Source organism: Salmo trutta, chromosome 15, assembly GCF_901001165.1.
Source record: "Salmo trutta chromosome 15, fSalTru1.1, whole genome shotgun sequence".
NCBI classification, from domain to species: domain Eukaryota; kingdom Metazoa; phylum Chordata; class Actinopteri; order Salmoniformes; family Salmonidae; genus Salmo; species Salmo trutta.
Window position 1 is genome coordinate 43,248,504 of NC_042971.1, and position 22,579 is coordinate 43,271,082.

Sequence of the window (22,579 nt, forward strand, 5' to 3'; positions counted from 1 at the left end):
GGATAGATTTCCATGGGTGTAATGTCCATTGCTCATGTTTCTTGGCCTAGTCTCTTCTTATTATTGGTGTCCTTTAGTAGTGGTTTCTTTGCAGAAATTCGACCATGAAGGTCTGATTCACGGAGTCTCCTCTGAACAGTTGATGTTGAGATGTGTCTGTTACTTCAAATCTGAGAAGCATTTATTTGGGCTGCAATCTCAGGTGAAGTTAACTCTAATGAACTTATCCTTTGCAGCAGAGGTAACTGTGTCTTCCTTTCCTGTGGCGGTCCTCATGAGAGCCAGTTTCATCATAGTGCTTGATGGTTTTTGCGACTGCACTTGAAGAAACTTTCAAAGTTCTTGAAGGAAAGAAATTCCACAAATTAACTTTTAACAACGCACACCTGTTAATTGAAATGCATTCCAGGTGACTACCTCACGAAGCTGGTTGAGAGAATGTCAATAGTGTGCAGAGCTGTCATCAAGGCAACTTTGAAGAATCTCAAATATAAAATATATTTAGATTTGTTTAAGATTTTTTTGGTTACTACATGATTCCATATGTGTTATTTCATAGTTTTGATGTCTTCACTATTATTCTACACTGTAGAAAATAGTACAAATAAAGAAAAACCCTGGAATGAGTAGGTGTGTCCAAACTTTTGACTGGTACTGTATGAAAAACAGATCTTTATTAAAACAACTTTGAAATTCTAGACTGGATTTGTGTGAAGGCAAGTAGAATATTGAATTTGGTTAGTGTTCACCGAACATCTAAACCAGTACAGACAGTAGTGTCATGCTAGAGTGATGATGTAATGATAAGTGATTATGTCAGTGGGGTGATCTCCTGACCTCCATGATCTCCAGCAGGGCCTCAGTGACAGTCTCCAGGGAGGAGAGGGCGAAGGTCTCCCTCTCGTAGGACCCAGGGGAGAAGGAGCGGTCGCGGTAGCTGGAGCGGAAGGCGATGACCGCAGCAGACTTGACCTTACTGATGCCGAACAGCAGGTAGAACTTAGGCAGGGAGAACTCTGTCAGGCTCAGCCTCAGGACCTGCTTGGTCTCCTCTGGAAGAGAGAAACACACATGGGAATAGTTATCACTGAGTCTCAGCAAGGCTATACATCAAGAAAAAACATCTGTAGCTATCCAACTGCTTTCAAAACACTGAATCAACACAACACTGATCAACCCTCTGCCTTTTAATCATGTTCACTTCTCCCTATTTCTGTCTGTGTCCTCAGTCTACAGCCAGGGTGCTGTGTGTGTGTGTGGCTTCCTCACCGCTGAAGTTGAGCTGGGAGCAGGTACAGAGGGAGTGGATTATGTTGATGACCAGGCCGTGTGTGGAGGCGCGGAGGGACAGGGGTCCGGTGGCCACCAGCAGAGTGACCACGTGGAACAGGTAGGGCAGGTGAGTGGCCACATCCAGAGAGTTGTTGAAGGACAACATCAGCATGTAACGGGCCAGGATGGCGATGTCATCCCACATCAGGTGTTGCTCCAGGGTGGGCGTGGGAGACAGACACGTCTTATCGATGATCTTACACATGCGGATGATCACCTACCAGACAGACACGGGTCGGGGTTAAGGTTACATCAAAGGTCGGTACGTTACCAAATTTTACATCCTATCTATTATCTCTACCTTCCACCCAAGGGAAAATATAATAATGACTCAGGACTCTCATGTCACCTAGCATCTCTGGGAGATCCCTTATCCCTCCTGTTTTTACAGAACTGGGAATGCATCGAGTAATGCTTAATATCCCAGTCTGGTGTTTATCAATTGTGAAATCACAATATCTAAACGTGTGCCTAGCGTTTTGCCTTGGCATATGAGAATAGATAGAAGAGAAAAGAGACCATTTCAACGGGGGGGGGGGCAAGCTGGGGCCAGTTGTACTGTTAGAGGGGCCAGTTACATTACATGTTATTGTTGTCATATCGCTTTCTTCTGCATTGCAGGCATTAGCAGGCAAAAGACCATGTTCATAATCATCATCGTTGCCACTGTCTAATACCGGATGTAAAAAAAGAACGATAGCAAAAATTTGTTCTATAAAAATTATTTCATACTGCACATTTAGGGGGGCCACAAGGGGGTCCAAAATTGTTGTCACAGGGGCACTGGCACCCCCCCAGAACCGCTAGTGACGTCACCCCGACACAGACTGGCCTTTGTATTCAGAGGCTATACTCTTCCTGGCACTAGATCACATGATCAGCATTGTACTTTTTTTTGTATTATTTCATCTTTATTTAACCAGGTAGGCCAGTTCAGAACAAGTTCTCATTTACAACAGCGACCTGGCAAGAGTACTTCATTGGGCAATACATTAAACTCCCTCTTTCTTTCTGAGAAATCAGCTCAACAGTCAAAAGGAAATGATAAATAACGCAGACCACCAAATGACAGAAATAGTTGTGACACAAACAGCACTGTTGTTGAGAGGTGCTGTGGTCATGACAACTGGAAGAGTTGTTCAATGTCAGCGTGCCAGGGTAGACACTTGGACATGTGTCTGCCTGCATGTGCAGTTTGTGAGATTTAAAAACAGGCTTCATTCATACTGTAGGAGTACAAATCCTAATCTGTAACAATATGTAATGTCATCTATAACATTGGATACTGTATTAGCTACTATTAATTCAGTGCGATTACAATATCACAACTTGCCATAAAGAAGTATAAGGAATGCACAGAACAGACTTTTCATGGCATTTGATAGGAAAACGGACATCCAGAAATCATTTATTAATCTGTAGAGGATCTGTATTGATGCTTGCAGCAGATATTCTTGTCTAGACTCAAGTCACAGAATCAACCTGTGAAGGGAATAGCCTGTGAAGGGTTCAACCTGTGAAGGGAATAGCCACAGTGGTAATTCCTGAGGTGTGTGTGTTGCTCACCTTGCTGGACACCAACTTGACGTTCCCTGAGGCCAGAGCCACAGCCGTGTCGGCCATCACCTCAGCCTTGATGGATCCCAGACCTCCTGTAGCGCTGGTCTTGATGAAGCTGTCCAACACCACGTCCAGCAGGTCAGTTATCTACAGAACAAGGATACAACAGGACCTCAGCTCAGAGACTAAATAAATTCCCCTCCATTACTAACTAGCGTATTTGTCTCAAGTAATTTCTATTTCAGAATGCCAGCATCTTTCTCAGTCACCCCACAACTTCCCGCTCTACACTAACACGCAAAGATATGATTTTCACGTGGCTAGCATGATAACTGGTTGAGATCTGAAAAGTACAGGGACGCTGACAAAGAGGTATTTGTAATACCTACATAAGGGGATAAACACTCATAATATCTGATAAGGCCTCTATAACATCCTGAACAGTGAGTCCACTGAATCCTTCAGCCATTTCCCAGATCCTAAATCAGCAGTAAAATAAAGCCAACAGCAGACTGGGCTGATGGATGGAGTACTGTATGGCCTCAATAACAGCAGACTGGGCTGATGGATGGATGGAGTACTGTATGGCCTCAATAACAGCAGACTGGGCTGATGGATGGAGTACTGTATGGCCTCAATAACAGCAGACTGGGCTGATGGATGAGTACTGTATGGCTGATGGATGAGTACTGTATGGCCTCAATAACAGAAGACTGGGCTGATGGATGGATGGAGTACTGTATGGCCTCAATAACAGCAGACTGGGCTGATGGATGGATGGAGTACTGTATGGCCTCAATAACAGAAGACTGGGCTGATGAATGGATGGAGTACTGTATGGCCTCAATAACAGAAGACTGGGCTGATGGATGGATGGATGGAGTACTGTATGGCCTCAATAACAGCAGACTGGGCTGATGGATAGAGTATTGTATGGCCTCAATAACAGAAGACTGGGCTGATGGATGGATGGAGTACTGTATGGCCTCAATAACAGAAGACTGGGCTGATGGATGGAGTACTGTATGGCCTCAATAACAGCAGACTGGGCTGATGGATGGATGGAGTACTGTATGGCCTCAATAACAGAAGACTGGGCTGATGGATGGAGTACTGTATGGCCTCAATAACATCCAATATACTGGTTGGCTGATACATGGGCCAACACCCACACTGAGAGCAGAGAAGAGAGATCCCTACCTGTCCCAGACTACCCCAGATCTTAGCCTGGATAGATGGGTACATCTGCTTCTCGTTGATGGTCATGGTGATGAGCTTGTCCAGGATGGCAGTGACCCGCTGGCGCTTGGCGTCGTCGTTGTGCTTACAGAACCTCACCAGGTTGAGCAGCCAGGGGGTCATGTACTCCAGACACAGGTGCTTCAGCTCAATACCTACACACATCAGAGAGGGTGTTACAACGTGTGCGTGTGCGTGTGTGTGTGTGTGTGGAGGGCAGGAACAAGGATACTGACTGGATTTGCTGAAGCCAGAGATGCACTCCTCCAGGAACTCCAGGGTGAGGTGTGGTTCATTGGCGGCCAGCGTCTTGCTGATGGACACTATGAAAAGCGTGTTGTTGGCAGGGATACACAGCCCTGATGTCTCCAGCAGCTGGCCTTCTATCTTCAGGTTGAAGGTGCAGGTTAAGGCACACAGCAGGTTGTAGGCTGCAGACCTGCACACAGCAGACAGAGAGAGAGAGGGAAGGAGAAGAAAAAGGTCATTAGTAAGCATAATCCATGTATGATTCAAATATCCCTAAGAAGACTGTCAGCTCTCATAGTCCCACCAAAATCTAAACATGTATGACTATTTTCCTCAGCTGTGTCTGACCTGAGGCTGGGGTCAGAGCTGCCCAGGTTGAGCAGGGCGATGTTGAGCAGGGTGCCTGGCACGTCTTTGGGCCTGATCTTGGTGTGCTGGGGGATGGAGTCTGGCTGGGACAGCTCCCAGCGCGTCCTGATGTGGATGATGGAGTGGACGATGGCCTCACACTCCTGGTGCATGAAGGTGAGCGGTGTGCCTTGGTTGGCAATGGTGAGGGTGAACTGGTTCTCGTCCACCAGGCAGATCTCCTCGATCTCCGAGGCGTAGTAAATGTCGTTCAGGAAGACCGACTGGCCCAGGACCCGGGTCCGCTCTGCTGACGTCACCTGGACCGCTGTGGAACCCACCTGGGTACAGAAACACAGAGACATTGAGAGGGAGTTACTATGCTAGCTGGCACACAAAATGGTAACATTGTTCAAAAACATTGACACTCCAGACCACATATGCCTCCTGGGGACAAGGATTCAATCTGTCTCAGCCATTCCTGTCATTCTTGTCTGTCTGACTTACTTTCAATTATGTCCCACAGCCCCAAGAATATGTAGGAAACGCATTGCATTCTGAATCTACTGACTCCCTCATGTCCTAACCTTGATGGAGACCTTGGTATCCTTGTGGGCCAGTTTGAGGGCGTTGTGGAACACCTTGAGGTCTTCCTCCAGGGCTAGCGTGGCCGCAGGCAGCTTCTGCTGGTCAGGCTCCACGTGCTCCGCTAGCCGCGCCGGGGAGTCAATGAACAGCAGCTTCTTGCTCCCCTTCAGGCCTGTCAGCAGTCTCTCGTGGTACTTGGTGTACTCCCTCACCCACGTGTTGCAGTTGTAGATGTAGATGGCAGCCACGTTCTCGTAGGCGAAGCCCGGGAACACCACGAACCACTTGGACAGGAAGTCGGTCTTGAAGCGGTTGCTGGGTCCGGCGTGGGTCAGGTCCACAACGATCTCATAGGGCTTGGCATAGTAGGGCTTCAGGGTCAGCAGCACGTGGTAGATGAGGAGATCACCATTGATCTGGCCAGTCTTAAATCTGGGAGGGTGAGGAAGAAAGGGACATCACATAAGCATTTTTAAGTCCTTGTAAATTGAATAGGGTGCAGGGGACAGGAAATGTGTGTGAGTCATGCCAACCTGATTGAGTTACAGTTCAACACTTGACTCAGTTGGAAAATTACACACTGACAGTGTGGGCTAATAAGCCGTCAGCCAGCATGTTTTCACTTCCTCTCAACCCCCCCACCTGTTGTTGTGTGTTAACCATAGTGCTAACCATAGTCCTACTGTTGTAGTGCACCGTAGTGCTACTGTACCATAGTGCTAACCATAGTCCTACTGTTGTAGTGCACCGTAGTGCTACTGTACCATAGTGCTAGCCATAGTACTACTGCACCATAGTGCTAGCCATAGTACTACTGTACCATAGTACTACTGTACCGTAGTGCTAGCCATAGTACTACTGTACCATAGTGCTAACCATAGTACTACTGTACCATAGTGCTAGCCATAGTACTACTGTACCATAGTGCTAACCATAGTCCTACTGTTGTAGTGCACCGTAGTGCTAGCCATAGTACTACTGTACCATAGTGCTAGCCATAGTACTACTGTACCATAGTGCTAACCATAGTACTACTGTACCATAGTGCTAACCATAGTACTACTGTACCATAGTGCTAGCCATAGTACTACTGTACCATAGTGCTAGCCATAGTACTACTGTACCGTAGTGCTAGCCATAGTACTACTGTACCGTAGTGCTAGCCATAGTACTACTGTACCATAGTGCTAACCATAGTGCTACTGTACCATAGTGCTAACCATAGTCCTACTGTTGTAGTGCACTGTAGTGCTACTGTACCATAGTGCTAACCATAGTCCTACTGTTGTAGTGCACCGTAGTGCTACTGTACCATAGTACTAACCATAGTCCTACTGTTGTAGTGCACCGTAGTGCTACTGTACCATAGTGCTAACCATAGTCCTACTGTTGTAGTGCTAGCCATAGTACTACTGTACCATAGTGCTAACCATAGTCCTACTGTTGTAGTGCACCGTAGTGCTAGCCATAGTACTACTGTACCGTAGTGCTAGCCATAGTACTACTGTACCATAGTGCTAACCATAGTACTACTGTACCATAGTGCTAACCATAGTACTACTGTACCATAGTGCTAGCCATAGTACTACTGTACCATAGTGCTAACCATAGTACTACTGTACCATAGTGCTAGCCATAGTACCACTGTACCATAGTGCTAACCATAGTCCTGTTGTAGTGCACCGTAGTGCTAACCATAGTACTACTGTACCATAGTGCTAGCCATAGTACTACTGTACCATAGTGCTAACCATAGTCCTGTTGTAGTGCACCGTAGTGCTAGCCATAGTACTACTGTACCATAGTCCTGTTGTAGTGCACCGTAGTGCTAGCCATAGTACTACTGTACCATAGTGCTAACCATAGTACTACTGTACCATAGTGCTAACCATAGTACTACTGTACCATAGTGCTAGCCATAGTACTACTGTACCATAGTGCTAACCATAGTCCTGTTGTAGTGCACCGTAGTGCTAGCCATAGTACTACTGTACCATAGTGCTAACCATAGTCCTGTTGTAGTGCACCGTAGTGCTAGCCATAGTACTACTGTACCATAGTGCTAGCCATAGTACTACTGTACCATAGTGCTAACCATAGTCCTGTTGTAGTGCACCGTAGTGCTAACCATAGTACTACTGTACCATAGTGCTAACCATAGTACTACTGTACCATAGTGCTAACCATAGTACTACTGTACCATAGTGCTAACCATAGTACTACTGTACCATAGTGCTAGCCATAGTACTACTGTACCATAGTGCTAACCATAGTACTACTGTACCATAGTGCTAACCATAGTACTACTGTACCATAGTGCTAACCATAGTACTACTGTACCATAGTGCTAGCCATAGTACTACTGTACCATAGTGCTAACCATAGTACTACTGTACCATAGTGCTAACCTAACATAGTAGGCGTAAAAAGACACCTGAGCGTTGTCCCCACATCTGTTTTTCAGGGGAAACAGAAATTTGGTTGAAAATATTGGATCCCTGAAAAATGGAAACATCCGCTTTCTTCCAAACCCACGGAGAGTGCCATAGTGCTACCCCTCTGATTGACCAAGCTAAACATCGCACAGGAAATCAAGTAACTAGCTTCAAATAAATCAGCAAAGGAGAAGTGAGAGAGGAACAGGAAACTGGTCATTACTGAATGAGCATGCTGACGCCGACGGCGTCTTTCACACCTCTCTTCTCATAGGCATTTCTCATTTCTGAAACTGGTCACACATACGGCTGGGCTTCTTCAATCTCTGCCTGGACTCTCTCGTGTTAGGAAGTACTACACACAGACTGGTCAACTCCATCAAGGTAAGTGATATCAACATATTCAAGAAAATAAACTAAGTTTGAAAATAGTCTACCTTCACAGAGTGGAGGGTGCTGTGTTGAACTGAAGGATAAGCATCCCTGAGGGAAGTGTTTTTGTTGTAGTGTATTATTTTGAGATCCTAACTATAAGGAGATTCAGTCTTGAGATTTTGTACATCATACACATAAATAATAAATTCCAGTTTATATTGACCAGAATCGCTTGATTTACATTTCTGGGAGATCAAAATTGCACAATGAAATAAAATTGTATTTGTCACATGCGCCAAATACAACAGGTGTAGACCTTACCGTGAAATGCTTACTTACTAGCCCTTAAAACAACAATGCAGTTAAGAAAATAGAGTTAAGAAAATATTTACTAAATGTTTTTTTTATTTTTTAAAGTAACACAATAAAAACAATAAATGAGGCTATATACAGAGGGTACCTGTACTGAGTCAATGTGCGGGGTACAGGTTAGTCAAGGTCATTTGTACATGTAGGTAAGGGTAAAGTGACTATGCATAGATAATAAACAGAAGTAGCAGCAGTGTAAAAACAAAGGGGTGGTCAATGCAAATAGTCCAGGTGGCCATTTAATTAATTGTTCAGCAAAGGCAGTTTTTTATATTTAAAAAAAATGAATTATGTACTGGCGTAAATTGGAAGTGAATATTGATCACCAACTCTTAAATGCATTCTGGGCAAAACAAATTAATAAATGGTTTAACAAGAAAGCGAATTCAATTAATCAAGATATTTTAAATCTCAGCTTAATACCAACCATCATTGTCACTCAGATCTCAGACTGCTGATCAAATGACATCAGACAGTATGGAAACTGACACTCACACATGAAACCACAAAGGAACTCAATGTGTAAGAAAAAGCAGAACTTGAGATGCTATAATACTTACTGAGGGTCACCAGTAAACCTCACTATGCTCTCTTTTTCCCCCCTTTTCCCATAGAAATATGAATGGCTCCCGGGTCTGCCTCTTGCTGTACTGTGTGGTACTCGTGGGAACATCAGTACTTGCTAAGGACGGTAAAATGACTTCTGATAAAAGCTTCACAACTGAAAAGGGAGCTGGGGCTAACCCTAACGCAACCATGGGACCTTCTGGAGCTACACAATTTAACAGTTCAACATATTTTCAGTCAGATTTAACAACGCCAGCTACACTCAACACCAGAGAAACATCTGGAACCAATAGCCCAGTGAACACCAACAACACACCATCCAGAGCCAACACCAAACCTAGTGCCTACCCTCCACTTAAAGCCCAAACCAGCCCCACGTCCAGCCCCTGCCCCAGCTGTCTGTTGGATAAGGAGGTGGCCACCATCCTGCTGATGGTGACAGGTGGCCTGGTGGTTCTGTGTACCATCCTGCTAGTCTCCACCGTGGTGCTGTCATGCCAGGTGTGCCACCTGAAGCGCCAGCCCCGCATCAGCAGCCGCCCCACCCGCAGCAACGTAGACCTGGTGAGTGGTACTGGGTACTGGGGCACTGGCCAGAGGACCAAGGAGAAGCCTGACTCTGAGCCCAGTGAGACCAGCCTGATGATGGCAGAGCTCAGACAGACCCAGGAGGGGGAGAACGGCAAGACAGACAAGGGGCAAGAGAAAAATGAGATGGCGAAAGACACACCCAAGAAGGAAGAGAAGAAGGAAGCCACGGAAAATGGGGTGGCAGCAGCTGCAAACCCTAGCCAGGGGAGCCCAGTCACTACCACCACCAAACAGCCTGCAGAGCCCTCTGACCCCACCGCCACAGCAGTCTCTCCCCAATCACAAGCCTCTAGCGACGTTGTTGTGGTGGTGGGATGAGGGCTCTCACATGGTGACCACCTCCTCAGACCTTGGACCAGAAACAAGCTCAAACCACTGGCCAAACTGTCCTCAGCTGCATACTGATGATGGGAACAGCACAGTTTTATACAACAGCTTCTATTGGCATGCTGTAAAGAGATTTGCTTTTACACTGAGTGTTTGCTTAGAGTAATTGTGTGGTTTTGTATTTTATGCTTGCATTCTCATTCAAAACTTATGAAATAATTACCATTATGATCATGTCTATACAAATGAATGTACCACAAGAAGTTGAATATCATGTGAATGTTTAATATTTGTATGAATTTGTATTTTTGTGTAAAATGTATAGCCATCATCAGTGTCACTGATAAGAGGAAATGACTCCTGTTTTGTCTAGTGGTTGTATTACAGCTTGCTTGTTGTCACAATTCATCTGACATTTCCCTCACTTCTCCATTTTTAGACATTCTAAATTCTGCAAAATTACAAAACAGAACCAACCAGCACTAAACTGTAGTATCAGCTTAAGTAGACAATTTAAAGGAACTGTTTTTAAGCCACAAACCTCTTCCAGAAACTCTCACAATGTTTTCCTACAAGTCAACATCCCTTCCTTGGTCTTTTGGACACAGTAAAGAAGAGTTGAAATGTTTCTGCTTTATCTGCCCTTCCGTTTCCAAGCCTTGGTAACAATAAAGAATTAGTTCACTTCCTGAGTGTTTCTCTGCTACAGTGTGTCTGAGAGACAGCTAATTGCGTGCGAGTGTGCATGTGGATTAATTACAGAGAGAGGGAGAGAGAGGCTGGGCATTAGTAAGCAGTGTGTCTGTGGGGCAGTACCACCTGTTTTCACTGACCAGAGAGGGGAACTACAACAAAGTAGCATAACACCACATCCGTTTTATGTTCCCAGCCTCTTTCTCAGATATTTATTCATCTACTTATGGCTGACAACATGATGAACGTGTGGATTTATTGCATGTCAAGTCTAAAACGGGTTGTCCGTGAAGAGGGCATAATACTGACTACTAACAATTTCAAACCAAAATCAAATGTTATCCATTACTGCAATACGTACAGGGGCAATCCATTACTGCAATACGTACAGGGGCAATCTATTACTGCAATACGTACAGGGGCAATCCATTACTGCAATACGTACAGGGGCAATCCATTACTGCAATACGTACAGGGGCAATCCATTACTGCAATACGTACAGGGGCAATCCATTACTGCAATACGTACAGGGGCAATCCATTACTGCAATACGTACAGGGGCAATCCATTACTGCAATATGTACATAACTATTATAGCAAAATATGAAGAACATATTTGTGCCAGAAAATAAGTTCCCTTCCGTGGTGCATTGAGTCAGTGGATTTTCATCGACAGCCCTAGCTAAATCCAGATACGTGGAAAGAGGATAATGTTGGGAGAGAGAGAGAGATTGAAGACATTTCTTTGAATGATAGTGATTATGAAACATTGGAGTCAGCCCCCCCCCTCGCTCCTCGTCATCAGTAGCTATGGGCTGCTCTGCACTGCATCCCTACTCCTCTCCTACACCCCTCCCACTTTCCCCTCTAACTCCCTCCCTAACACACACACACACTCTCCCAGCGTTAATGCAGAGCCTGCAGTGGATGCTCAAGCAGTATGAGCTTATCCTGTTTAATGCTACCTGCATCAGTGGACCTAAAAGGGCAGACTAAGAGACATATACTCTTAATGGTGCATCCTCCAGAGGAAAACAAGAGGGATCAAGGACAAAACCAGGGGGAACAGAACAGCCTCAGAAGGTAGGAAAGGAAAAGCAAGAGGGCGTTAAAAACAGTGAACGAGCAAAAAAAACATCAAACCCCAGAAAATCCCTCTTCAGCAAAGCAGCTGCCAGTCCAGTGTTTTAGGAGACAGAGGATAGAAAGCAGCCTTGGGCTGAGGACCATAGAGAGGAGAGAAGTGACTGGAATGCAAAGATGAGGAAAAGGTGAGTGTGTCTATTCTCTCTCTCACACACACACACACACACACACACACACACACACACACACACACACACACACACACACACACACACACACACACACACACACACGAGACCCCCCCCCCATGGAATCCAAGACAAGAAAGCAACAATGCACACACAAACATACATGACTATGGTGCTACAGTAATTGAATCTTTGCACTGCTCCCTGTGCATCATTTCTCTGACTCCGCTTGCTGCGGGACTGGCCGGTGTCCCAGTCCTCTCCTTAGTCATTAACAAAACCAATCTATTCAGCCCGTTCTAGTAGGAACAACTCCCTGCTCAATAGCTGACACTCACTGATTGGGCTATATATCGAACAGGCTAATTAACATCAGTGAAATGGGACAGCAGGGAAGTCACATCTCTAGTGATGTACAACCATCTTCTAAAAGGTATCCTCTACAGACTAATAGCCCAAGCCAATCAGAACATCCTCTTCAAAACAGACTACAAGCCATTCGAGTCAAAGCATCACACTGCCCACTAGTCTGTTGCTAGGCAGGTTGGGGGAACTCCCTTCCTAAATTAATAGGACTGACTGTAGGGGTTAACGCCAAACATTTAAACCCTACTCACATACTCTATTGTATGCATAAGCATGCTGGAGAAGGCACATCTGCAGCACTGTGACGAGTGTATATCTACACATGCCGCTTGATAACTATACCTGCATATTTATGGAGGTCGTGAGCCAGATGTTAGGGAGCCTCCATGGGGGAGAAAGAGGGCGAGGGTGGAGCAGAACGGGAGAGAATGAGATCTTAACCGTTGTCTCCAGTGTGTTCAGCACAGCTCACTGCAGTAACACAGCCTCTCCTCCACTACTGGTGCAGAGGATAGTCTCAATCTGCATCTCATTCACCGTGCTCTTTGTCTACTATCTATGTGGACTATAAGCTTTTTTACTAAGACATGTTACTGCTTTGATATGTAGCCTAGCTAATAGTGGGCTTGCTATCATGTTTCGAACTAATTTATCCTGGCGTTTCACCTGTGTTTCAAGGCGTGTGCTACTGATGCCCCCCAGTGTCCCTCCCCACTGTGTGGCCGTGCTATGGCTGTTGATGCTGCTGGGTCTCCAGGCCCTGGCTGTCTGCCCCCCTATGTGCACCTGTAACCACAGCCACAGGGAGGTGGACTGTTCCTGGAGGGGCCTGAGGACGCTGCCCCTGGGCCTGCAGCACAACCTGCACTCCCTCAACCTGTCTCACAACTGCATCCACGACCTGGACGGCCAGCTGAGTACCTTCGTCCACCTCCGCACCCTGGACCTGTCCCACAACAGGCTGGTCCGCCTGCCCACCGCTCTGCCCAGAGCCCTGTGGGAGCTCCACACTGCAGCCAACCGTATCCATCTGCTGGACAAGAACGACACAGCCTACCAGTGGAACCTGCGGATCCTCGACCTGTCCAATAACAAGCTGGAACGGGCCGTGTTCATCAACAACACCCTGACCAGCCTGCACCTGCTCAACCTCAGCCACAACCACTTCTGGACCGTGCCTACCAACATGCCTGCCAGCTTGGAGACCGTGGATCTTTCCCACAACTCCCTGGTGCAGATGCTGCCTGGCACTCTGGCACGGCTGTTCAGGCTGACCACCTTCTACCTGCACTCCAACCGCTTCTCCTCTGTGGGCCCCGGGGCCTTCAGCCAGCTTGGCAGCCTGCGGCTCCTCTCCCTGGGGGACAACCCCTGGGCCTGTGAGCACCAGACCAACATCACCCACCTGCTGGCCTGGCTCAAGCACACCTCCACCCGCGTGCTGGGCTGCCCCTGCCACACTCACTCTGTCTGTGGAGAGCATCCCCTGGACAGGACTGGAGGGTGGCACTTTGCCTCCTACACTCAGCCTCCCCTGGCTGCTGGTACTCAGGAGGAGCAGAGCCACCCTCCTCCTCCAGAGGCCCTCACCAGGTGGCCGTGGTACCTGTCCGAGTCTGCCCTGCTCAACACCCAGCTCCACAACAGGAGAGCCCCAGGACGCCCCAGTGGATCAGAGGACCACGACCTCTTCACAGACCAATACCCGTTCACCTCCACCCCTCTAGCCATTTCCACCCTGCCCAATGACAGGTCCCACACAGACAACAGCTTGACAAGCACAGACAACCCCTTCCTAACAGACACCGCATTTACTACTGACAGCTTCTACACCACTGACAACCCCTCTACCATCACAAGGAGAACAGCCACCCTCCGCACCAGAAGTGTCAAGAGGCCTAACCAGGGTGGCTCCCCGGTACGCAACACCAGCCCAGCCCCCAGCCCCAGGTCTACACTCCCACTACTACTGAACCTGTGGTTCTTCCTGACTCACACCCGGTATGTCCTCTGAAAATTGAAGGAAATGTCTGGAGTTGGAGTAATGTCCTTGTCAAACTTTGGACATACAACTGCACAAACACACACAAATGAGTATCATTAAACCAACTTTGTTGTTTTCTTTCCATTTTGAATACTGTAAGACACTTACTCAAACAAACTCTTCTGCATTACATTAATCAATAACAATATACTGTATGACTTGCACAGGCAGCATCCATGTACACACCATTCACACTGACACTACTAGTCTACCACTGTATGGACAGTATCATTATTGGGATACTGAACAAATACTTTAGTACTCACTATCTGCATAACTCTGTTTTCATCATCAACTTTTAATATGTAAAAAAAGGTCCAAAGCAGACGTTTTTATCTCAATATCAAATCATTTCTGGATAATAATTAAATACCTTTGATTGTTTCCAATTAAATTGTTCAAAAATAGCTTCTTAGCAAATAGCAATTTCTCAAGCAAGAATTTTGCTAGGACTGTCTGGGAGTGGTCTGAGTTGGAGAGAAAAGCTGAAAACTAGCTGTTCTTTCCAGGGGAGAATGACTGCCCCTTCTCATTGAAGCCACGGGAGTTCGAGGCCGACCATGGTACTGCAGGTAATGACTGGAGTGGAATAGGTGGAATGGTATCAAATACACCAAACACATGGTTTCCATTCTATTTGCTCCTTTCTGGCCATTTTTATGAGCCGTCCTCCCCTCAGCAGCCTTCGGCGGTGCAGGCATTGTTAGCAGAAAACAGGATCCCCCATTATAGTGAACGGAAAAATTGTAATCTTCGTTGTCAATCTTTGTGTAAATAAAAAAAGTTTTGAAGACAAACATGGTTCCAGTAATTGCTTCTAATACAGATGTAGGTCTTTGAACCAATTATTTTAAAATCTCACACAGAAGTTAAGGATAATTTAGTTGCTAATGGCAGCACCCTGGTCGTCTTTCAATTCAACTTGAGTTAATCAATGAGAGCGCTATTGAGTCTTCACAGAGGAATGAATAGTGCCACGTGATCGATGGATTTGTACACACACACACACACACACACACACACACACACACACACACACACACACACACACACGTTATTTCACAACAATTTAGAGGCTATGACCTTGACTCAGCAGCAGGTGGCACCATACTGTACCTTTATGTTTCCTACTGGTACCACAGCGGGCTACATCACTCAATCACATCCACAAATACTTGTGTGTGTGAGTGAGAGAGAGTGAGAGAATGTTCATGGGCTGTAGATGGGTGGATCTCAGCTAGAGACGTGGAAACAAACAGTTCAGTGATTTTCCATGGGTACAGCTAAACAGAAACGTCGGCCGCCCCCGTTGTGGTGAGTTGCCAATACCTACAGTCAACTATAATGATGTCATTAGCCAGGTGCAATAAAATACCTCCCAAACTGTTGGCTCTTCACAAATCATCACCACTGAAGCTGAGAGGGTGTACCTCATAATAACCGGTAAGTGGCAGATCTTTGAACGGTGTTGGTGGTCACGTTGTTGTAATAATTGATCAGATGTTTATTGATATCAATTTGCTGGCATTCTTCGATCAAATCAGTTTACTAAGATGAACTTATTTAGAATGTACAGTGACCTTAATACAATACAGCTTTAATACGGAAACAGCTCATGAGAAATGTACTAGATTTACAAATGAAAGAGTAAAAAATGCTGTTCTACCTGGCATGCTTGGTGACTGTGGCATGTTGGTTGTCTTATGTCTACATTGGCAGTTTGACCACAGAAAGAGAATGTATGTTCGTAGTGGTGTGCTGCAAATGGTTGCGATGGCCATTTTCTTGCTGGCTCAACACGGGACTGTGATCGGAACCAACGGCACCGTTCCCACGAGCAGCGGCACCAACTCCAATCTCCCACTCTCCTCTCTGTGGGGGTTTGGCATCATGCTCCTGGCTCTGTCCCCCACTCTCCTGCAGCAGATAGCTACTCTCTGATGGCAGCAAGGCAGCTGTATTCACCATGCACTTCCTCAATCTGGGATGTCCAACTATTCTTTAACTACATATATTCTCACCCTAAGGAAGATCACGATGACCTGTACTCATTGGACACTTTATAAAAACCTTTTGTTATCTACTAAAATAAAATATAGCACACATGTTAAAACAACTATGTTTCTGAATAAATGCATCATGATAAAGTGAATACAGCGTTTTGTGTCTTTCTGTTGAAATGTGAGTCTGCATGCCTCACCTGCGTGTGATGTAGTAGAAGACAGGGTTGCCGTTCTTGGAGGTGCCAGCCTGGTAGAAGATGTTGAGGGTCTTCAGGGCTTTGAACTCATCTTTCTCATGTACCTGGTGTCTGAGGGAGCAGAATCAAGACAGGGAAATACTTTGAGTACTACTAAAACAACCTCTGCCTCAAATGCTTTCATATCCTGTTTTACGAGACCGCTTTGTGACAGTGAGATCTACAGGTAACGGCTGAAATAAAGGAAATGCTTGAGTAAATAAGGGATACAAAGTACACCGGGTGTACAACGCATTAGGAACACCTGTTCTTTCCATGACAGAGAGGTGAAAGCTATGATCACTTATTGATGTCACTTGTTAATTCCTTGTTAGTTCAGAGGGCAGAAGGAGGGGGGAGCAACTCAATATTAGGATGGTGTTATTAATGTTTGTACACTCAGTGTATATTGAAAGCAGGTGCTTCCACACAGGTGTGGTTCCTGAGTAAATTAAGCAATTAACATCCCATGCTTAGGGTATAAAAATGGCCATTATTTTGGCTACCATGGCTAAAAGATGAGATCTCAGTGACTTTGAAAGAGGGTCTCAAAGGAGCATAGTGGGTTTAAAATGTGTTGTGTGTGTGTTTTGGTCCCCACAAGGATAGTAAAACAAGTGTGTGTGCGCGCGCGTCTCAAGTCACCAGATCTCAACCCAATCTTCTCCCAATTATGGGAGATTCTAGAGCGGCGCCTGAGACAGCGTTTTACACCTCCATCAACAAAACAACAATTTAAGGAATTTCTCAAGGAAGAACAGTGCCACATCCCACCAATAGAGTTCCAGACACTTGTAGAATCTATGTGCATTGAAGCTGTTCTGGCCCAATGCCCTATTAAGCCACTATGTTGGTGTTTCCTTTATTTGGGCAGTTACCTGTATGTAATTAATAGTAACTTGATGTATGTACCTTGTCATAAACTCTTCGAACTTGGAGCTGGTGAGGTTGAGGCTGGACCAGTGGGTGTCAGCCACAGGTTTGTGCTCTGGGGGCCCCAGGTAGGCCAGGAGGGTGGCCATCTTGTCAAAAGGCCGTCTTCCCACTGCCTTATGATCCCTGATGAAGAACAACAAAGTTAGAAATAAATTCAGAGGTTACCATAACATCCAGTCTACTCTCTGATACACATCTGCCACATGCAGAAGGTACAGAGGTGTACAATAGTATCAAACAAAGCCTCCTGTGAGATGGCATTTGTTTATCCTAAAGATCTGGGTTATGTAAAACATCTTACCATCTTATCTCTTGTAACATCTAAGCCATACATGTTCCATTCTGCCCACTCACCTGTTGCTAGAGAGGTACTGTCCTATCTTTTCCTGGTTGTTCCACAGCAGCCGGTGCAGGGCCAGAACGTTGCCATCACTGATGAAGGACAGGCTGTGGTTGACTGAGTCACTGGCAGGGCAGTCAGATGCGATGTCCAGGAAAAACCTAGAACACATAGGTCAAAGGAACAAGATTTAGCGACGCATGCAAGAGTAATTAGTATCCAGTGAAAACATCCAATACATATCAATGTATTCTCAGAGAGGGAAGAGATCATTCTGTTATCATACCTTCTAGCTGCATCAAAGTTGCTTTTGACAAAGTCATTAAAAGGCCTCATGTGCTCCTCTTTGGTGAATACAACATGGTTGGCAATGCTCTGCTGGATCTGTAAGAGAACATTAAAACCATGTTAACAACAAGGCCAGATCCTCAAATAGAATATAGCATATTATTAAGACATATCAGCTTTGTATATATGTGCCCTGGGTATCCTGTCCTCTTACCTTGGACATGAGCTTAAGGCCCCTCTCAATCCTGGGAGGAGGTTTCTTATCCAGGATGCCTGCCTCATAGGGCGACACTATGGCAGGGTTGATAAAACGGAGGAACATGGCACTGCCCACCGCCCCTATGCTGTTCTGGGGGAAACGCTGGCTGACCACCTGTGTGTGAGGGTGTTAGAGGGATGGTAAGAACAGGGGATGATTCATTGTTAGAGAGAGAGAGAGGAGGCGAGGGCATGGGTTGGAGAAGATAGAGGGGTAGAAAGAGTGCAGGGCGGAGAGTGGGGAGGGAGACAAAGTATTCCACAGTCTAGAGGACAAGATGGCCACATCATCACCTCCAAACCACATTCACAACGCTAGGCCCGCTTCAAAACTGAGTTAAGAGATTAAAAGGAAAGCAAGGCACCTGGGAATCTTGAAAAGGGGGAGAAGAGAATCTTAGACAAGTCCTAACTACTAGGATAGACGTGATACTGTACGCTTCTGAAAAAACACTGGGCGATGTTCAATTAAATCAATGTCCTAAATTGATCAAACTTTCTGCATGTCCGCATACTAAAATGGTATCAGTTGTAACACACGTGTTTTAAAAAGGGATATTGCAGCAGTGGAATTACTAGGCTGTGAGATAATGCAACCTCATGAAAAGTCTTGTTTCATTGCTGCTGGAATAAGACAAGCTGTCATTAATGACCTGCAGTATTAGAGTGCTTTGAAAGGTCAGCCAATTACCAGGCCTCCACAGCTTACCCAGTCCGATCAACACAGGATATTTACCGCTAGCAATTTTGACCATCATGCCAATATGAAATCAGCCTATGATGGATGCAGATTTCAGATACGGTAATTGCAGTATAGAGAACTGAGGGTGTGGAGGTATTTCTGCACTGCGAAACTTAGCTAGTAATGAATATCAGAGAAAACCTTAGGACTTCACAAGAGTTACACATTCCATGAGAGCTTTAAAAAGCGGAGTGGATCCCAGGATCCTGAGTCGCACAGCACAACTATGTGCCAAAGTGCTCCTTGACCATCTGCAACATGAGCCTGTTATCATCGACCCCCAAACTCCTTTCAACACCAACCCCACACCAGTAACAGCAGTGGATAGGAATACTGTAGTGTCACCAGTGCCACCAGTTTTTTTGTGGTGAGCGTACATTAAAATCCATATAAACTCATTTGAAAGTAAAAGTATTAGTAGTGGGATTTCAGGTGAGGATTGTAAGGAGGGCGGGAGTATAAAGTAGTTTAAGGTGATAGAAGAGCAAGAGGGTGAATGACTTTCCCTTTCTTTCAACAGAGTGGCCCGGGAGAACATTCTCTGAACTTACTGCTTTTTTGCTTTCCTTTTTCTCTTTAACTGTGGCTTTATTCAGTAGAGAGTGGCAAGTTGCCTACAGAACAGAGATGGGCACAAAAAAAGTCACGGCAAACACACACCACAAACACGCACTGCACAAATACTTCTACATTCATATAGACACCGCACAAAAGTGCAAATCTTACCTTTTGATGTACATTTACCTAGTTAATAAAAACCACCCTGAAAACATTATGTGAAAACATAATGGTGGCCATTGCAGAAAAAGTTAAAAGCTTCAAATAAATGGAACCCTGTCCGTTAAGATGGGGGTTTACAGATTGTGGAGTGGGTTGGAGTTGGCAATTGAGGTGTGCAGTCTAATATGTACCTGGAACAGGCAGTGACAGACACTGCGCAGCTGAGGGGGGAACTCTGTGGAGGAGTTGATGATGGCCAGAAAGAAGCGGTTGGTGATCTGCAGCAGGTTCCTCTGGTTCTCCTCCAGGATCTCACTCTGCTCCAGCCTGCAGCCGGAGACATGGAACCAGCCAGTCACAACCACAGACACAGCAGGAGATACAGAACCAGTCAAAACCAGAGACAGCAACAGAGCATCGGACAATTCTTCTTCCATGTTGCAAAAATAAATCATCTAAGATGGTAGTGAGGGGGCTGCCTTGGTTTAAATAGTACAACTGGAAAACAAAGTGGGTGAATGAGTGTATGTGTTGTGTCTGTGGGGTCAGGGGGTAGGGTACCTGGTGGGGTCCACCTCGAAGCTGATGAGCTGCCACTCTGGGGCGGTGATGACCCCTCTGAGTAGAGGCTCTAGAAGCTTCTGCAAGTATGTGGCGCCATACACCTGAAAACAGCAGAGGGGGGATACAAAAACTCAAAACAAACATTTTAGAAAGCAGGCACCATGCTTATTTGAAAGCCAAAGAGCACATACAGTTGAAGTCGGAAGTTTACATACACCTTAGCCAAATTCATTTAAACTCAGTTTTTCACAATTCCTGACATTTTACCCTAGTAAAAATGCCCTGTCTTAGGTCAGTTAGGATCACCACTTTATTTTAAGAGTGTGAAATGTCAGAATAATAGTTGAGAATGATTTATTTCAGCTTTTATTTATTTCATCACATTCCCAGTGGGTCAGAAGTTTACATACACTCAATTAGTATTTGGTAGCATTGCCTTTAAATTCTTCAACTTGGGTCAACTGTTTTGGGTAGCCTTCCACAAGCTTCCCACAATAAGTTGGGTGAATTTTGGCCTATTCCTCCTGACAGAGCTGGTGCAACTGAGTCAGGTTTGTAGGCCTCCTTGCTCGCACACGCTTTTTCAATTCTGCCCACAAATGTTCTGTGGGATTGAGGTCAGGGCTTTCTGATGGCCACTCCATAACCTTCACTTTGTTGTCCTTAAGCCATTTTACCACAACTTTGGAAGTATGCTTGAGGTCATTGTCCATTTGGAAGACCCATTTGTGACCAAGCTTTAACTTCCTGACTGATGTCTCGAGATGTTGCTTCAGTATATCCACATAATTTTCCTGCCTCATGATGCCATCTATTTTGTGAAGTGCACCAGTCCCTCCTGCAGCAAAGCACCCCCACAACATGATGCTGCCACCCCCGTGCTTCACGGTTGGGATGGTGTTCTTCGGCTTGCAAGCCTCCCCCCTTTTCCTCCAAGCATAACGATGGTCATTACGGCCAAACAGTTCTATTTTTGTTTAATCAGACCAGAGGACATTTCTTCAAAAACCACAATCTTTGTCCCCTGGCTTTTTTCTGGCGGTTTTTGAGCAATGACTTCTTCCTTGCTGAGTGGCCTTTCAGGTTATGTCGATATAGGACTTGTTTTACTGTGGATATAGATACTTTTGTACCTGTTTCCTCCAGCATCTTCACAAGGTCCTTTGCTGTTGTTCTGGGACTAAGTTGCACTTTTCGCATGAAAGTACGTTCATCTCTAGGAGACAGAACGCGTATCCTTCCTGAGCGGTATGACGTATGCGGGGTCCCATGGTGTTTATACTTGCGTACTATTGTTTGTACTGATAAACGTGGTATCTTCAGGCATTTGGAAATTGCCCCAAGGATGAACCAGACTTGTGGAGGTCTACAATTATTTTTCTGAGGTCTTGGCTGATATCTTTTGATTTTCCCATGATGTCAAGCAAAGAGGCACTGAGTTTGAAGGTAGGCCTTGAAATACATCCACAGGTACACCGCCAATTCACTCAAATTATGTCAATTAGCCTATCAGAAGCTTCTAAAGCCATGACATGATTTTCTGGAATTTTCCAAGCTGTTTAAAAGCATAGTCAACTTAGTGTATGTAAACTTCTGACCCAATGGAATTGTGATACAGTGAATTATAAGTTAAATAATCTGTCTGCAAACAATTGTTGGAAAATTTACTTGTGTCATTCACAAAGTAGATGTCCTAACCAACTTGCCAAAACTATAGTTTGTGAACAAGAAATTTGTGGAGTGAAAAACGAGTTTTAATGACTCCAACCTAACTTCCGACTTCAACTGTAATGTGTCATATCCTTTGTCAGAGAGCAGGGGTATTTTGCATAGTAAAAAAAACTTTGTCCACATTTTCATGCCTGGGCACCCAGCCAGTCATGTTGTGTACCTTAAAGCAGAAGGTCATGATTTTACTGGCCAGACTGTTTCCTCTGAAAAGTGTCTGCATGGAGTCAGCAAGCTCCACCTCCTTGGAAAACATGTTCCACAGCAGCTGGTAGAGGAGGTGGCGTGAGTCAAAGAGAGTCACCAGCACCCGCGCCAGCTCATCCTGACAGGAGAAAATCATTGTTACTGACACAGCTCACACTCTGACACCTACAATCTACACAACACTGGCATAGCACTGATG

At 45.4% G+C, this 22,579-nt stretch overlaps 3 protein-coding genes and 1 long non-coding RNA gene across 7 annotated transcripts in view; 3 read left to right on the forward strand and 1 right to left on the reverse strand.

Annotated features, from left to right (window-relative positions):
* Positions 1-22,579, reverse strand: part of LOC115149113 (neurofibromin) — a 70,337-nt gene that overhangs the window by 8,924 nt on the left and 38,834 nt on the right. For 3 of the 4 annotated variants that reach the window (XM_029691645.1, XM_029691644.1, XM_029691642.1), the window contains exons 27-42: positions 22,337-22,498; positions 20,443-20,546; positions 20,073-20,208; positions 19,713-19,775; positions 18,376-18,534; positions 18,160-18,257; positions 17,888-18,034; positions 17,510-17,656; positions 16,559-16,669; positions 5,316-5,748; positions 4,729-5,069; positions 4,368-4,570; positions 4,093-4,286; positions 2,899-3,039; positions 1,270-1,549; positions 838-1,052 (exon numbers count right to left, since the gene is read on the reverse strand). In XM_029691645.1, coding sequence (XP_029547505.1) covers positions 838-1,052; positions 1,270-1,549; positions 2,899-3,039; positions 4,093-4,286; positions 4,368-4,570; positions 4,729-5,069; positions 5,316-5,748; positions 16,559-16,669; positions 17,510-17,656; positions 17,888-18,034; positions 18,160-18,257; positions 18,376-18,534; positions 19,713-19,775; positions 20,073-20,208; positions 20,443-20,546; positions 22,337-22,498 — 2,934 coding nt within the window. The remainder of the gene's footprint in view (positions 1-837; positions 1,053-1,269; positions 1,550-2,898; positions 3,040-4,092; positions 4,287-4,367; positions 4,571-4,728; positions 5,070-5,315; positions 5,749-16,558; positions 16,670-17,509; positions 17,657-17,887; positions 18,035-18,159; positions 18,258-18,375; positions 18,535-19,712; positions 19,776-20,072; positions 20,209-20,442; positions 20,547-22,336; positions 22,499-22,579) is intronic. The other variant, XM_029691643.1, reaches the window with a different exon arrangement.
* LOC115149116 (mucin-17) lies at positions 7,981-10,672 on the forward strand. Its single transcript, XM_029691647.1, has 2 exons — positions 7,981-8,135; positions 9,110-10,672. Exon 2 carries the CDS (start codon positions 9,114-9,116, stop codon positions 9,969-9,971), a length of 858 nt encoding a protein of 285 aa, XP_029547507.1. The 5' UTR covers positions 7,981-8,135; positions 9,110-9,113; the 3' UTR covers positions 9,972-10,672.
* On the forward strand, positions 13,083-15,155 carry LOC115149115 (oligodendrocyte-myelin glycoprotein-like). The gene has a single exon (XM_029691646.1). The coding sequence runs from the start codon at positions 13,093-13,095 to the stop codon at positions 14,326-14,328; it is 1,236 nt and encodes a 411-aa protein (XP_029547506.1). The 5' UTR covers positions 13,083-13,092; the 3' UTR covers positions 14,329-15,155.
* LOC115149117 (uncharacterized) lies at positions 15,447-16,510 on the forward strand. The gene is made up of 2 exons (XR_003866801.1): positions 15,447-15,801; positions 16,078-16,510. It is a non-coding gene; the product is annotated as an uncharacterized LOC115149117 (long non-coding RNA).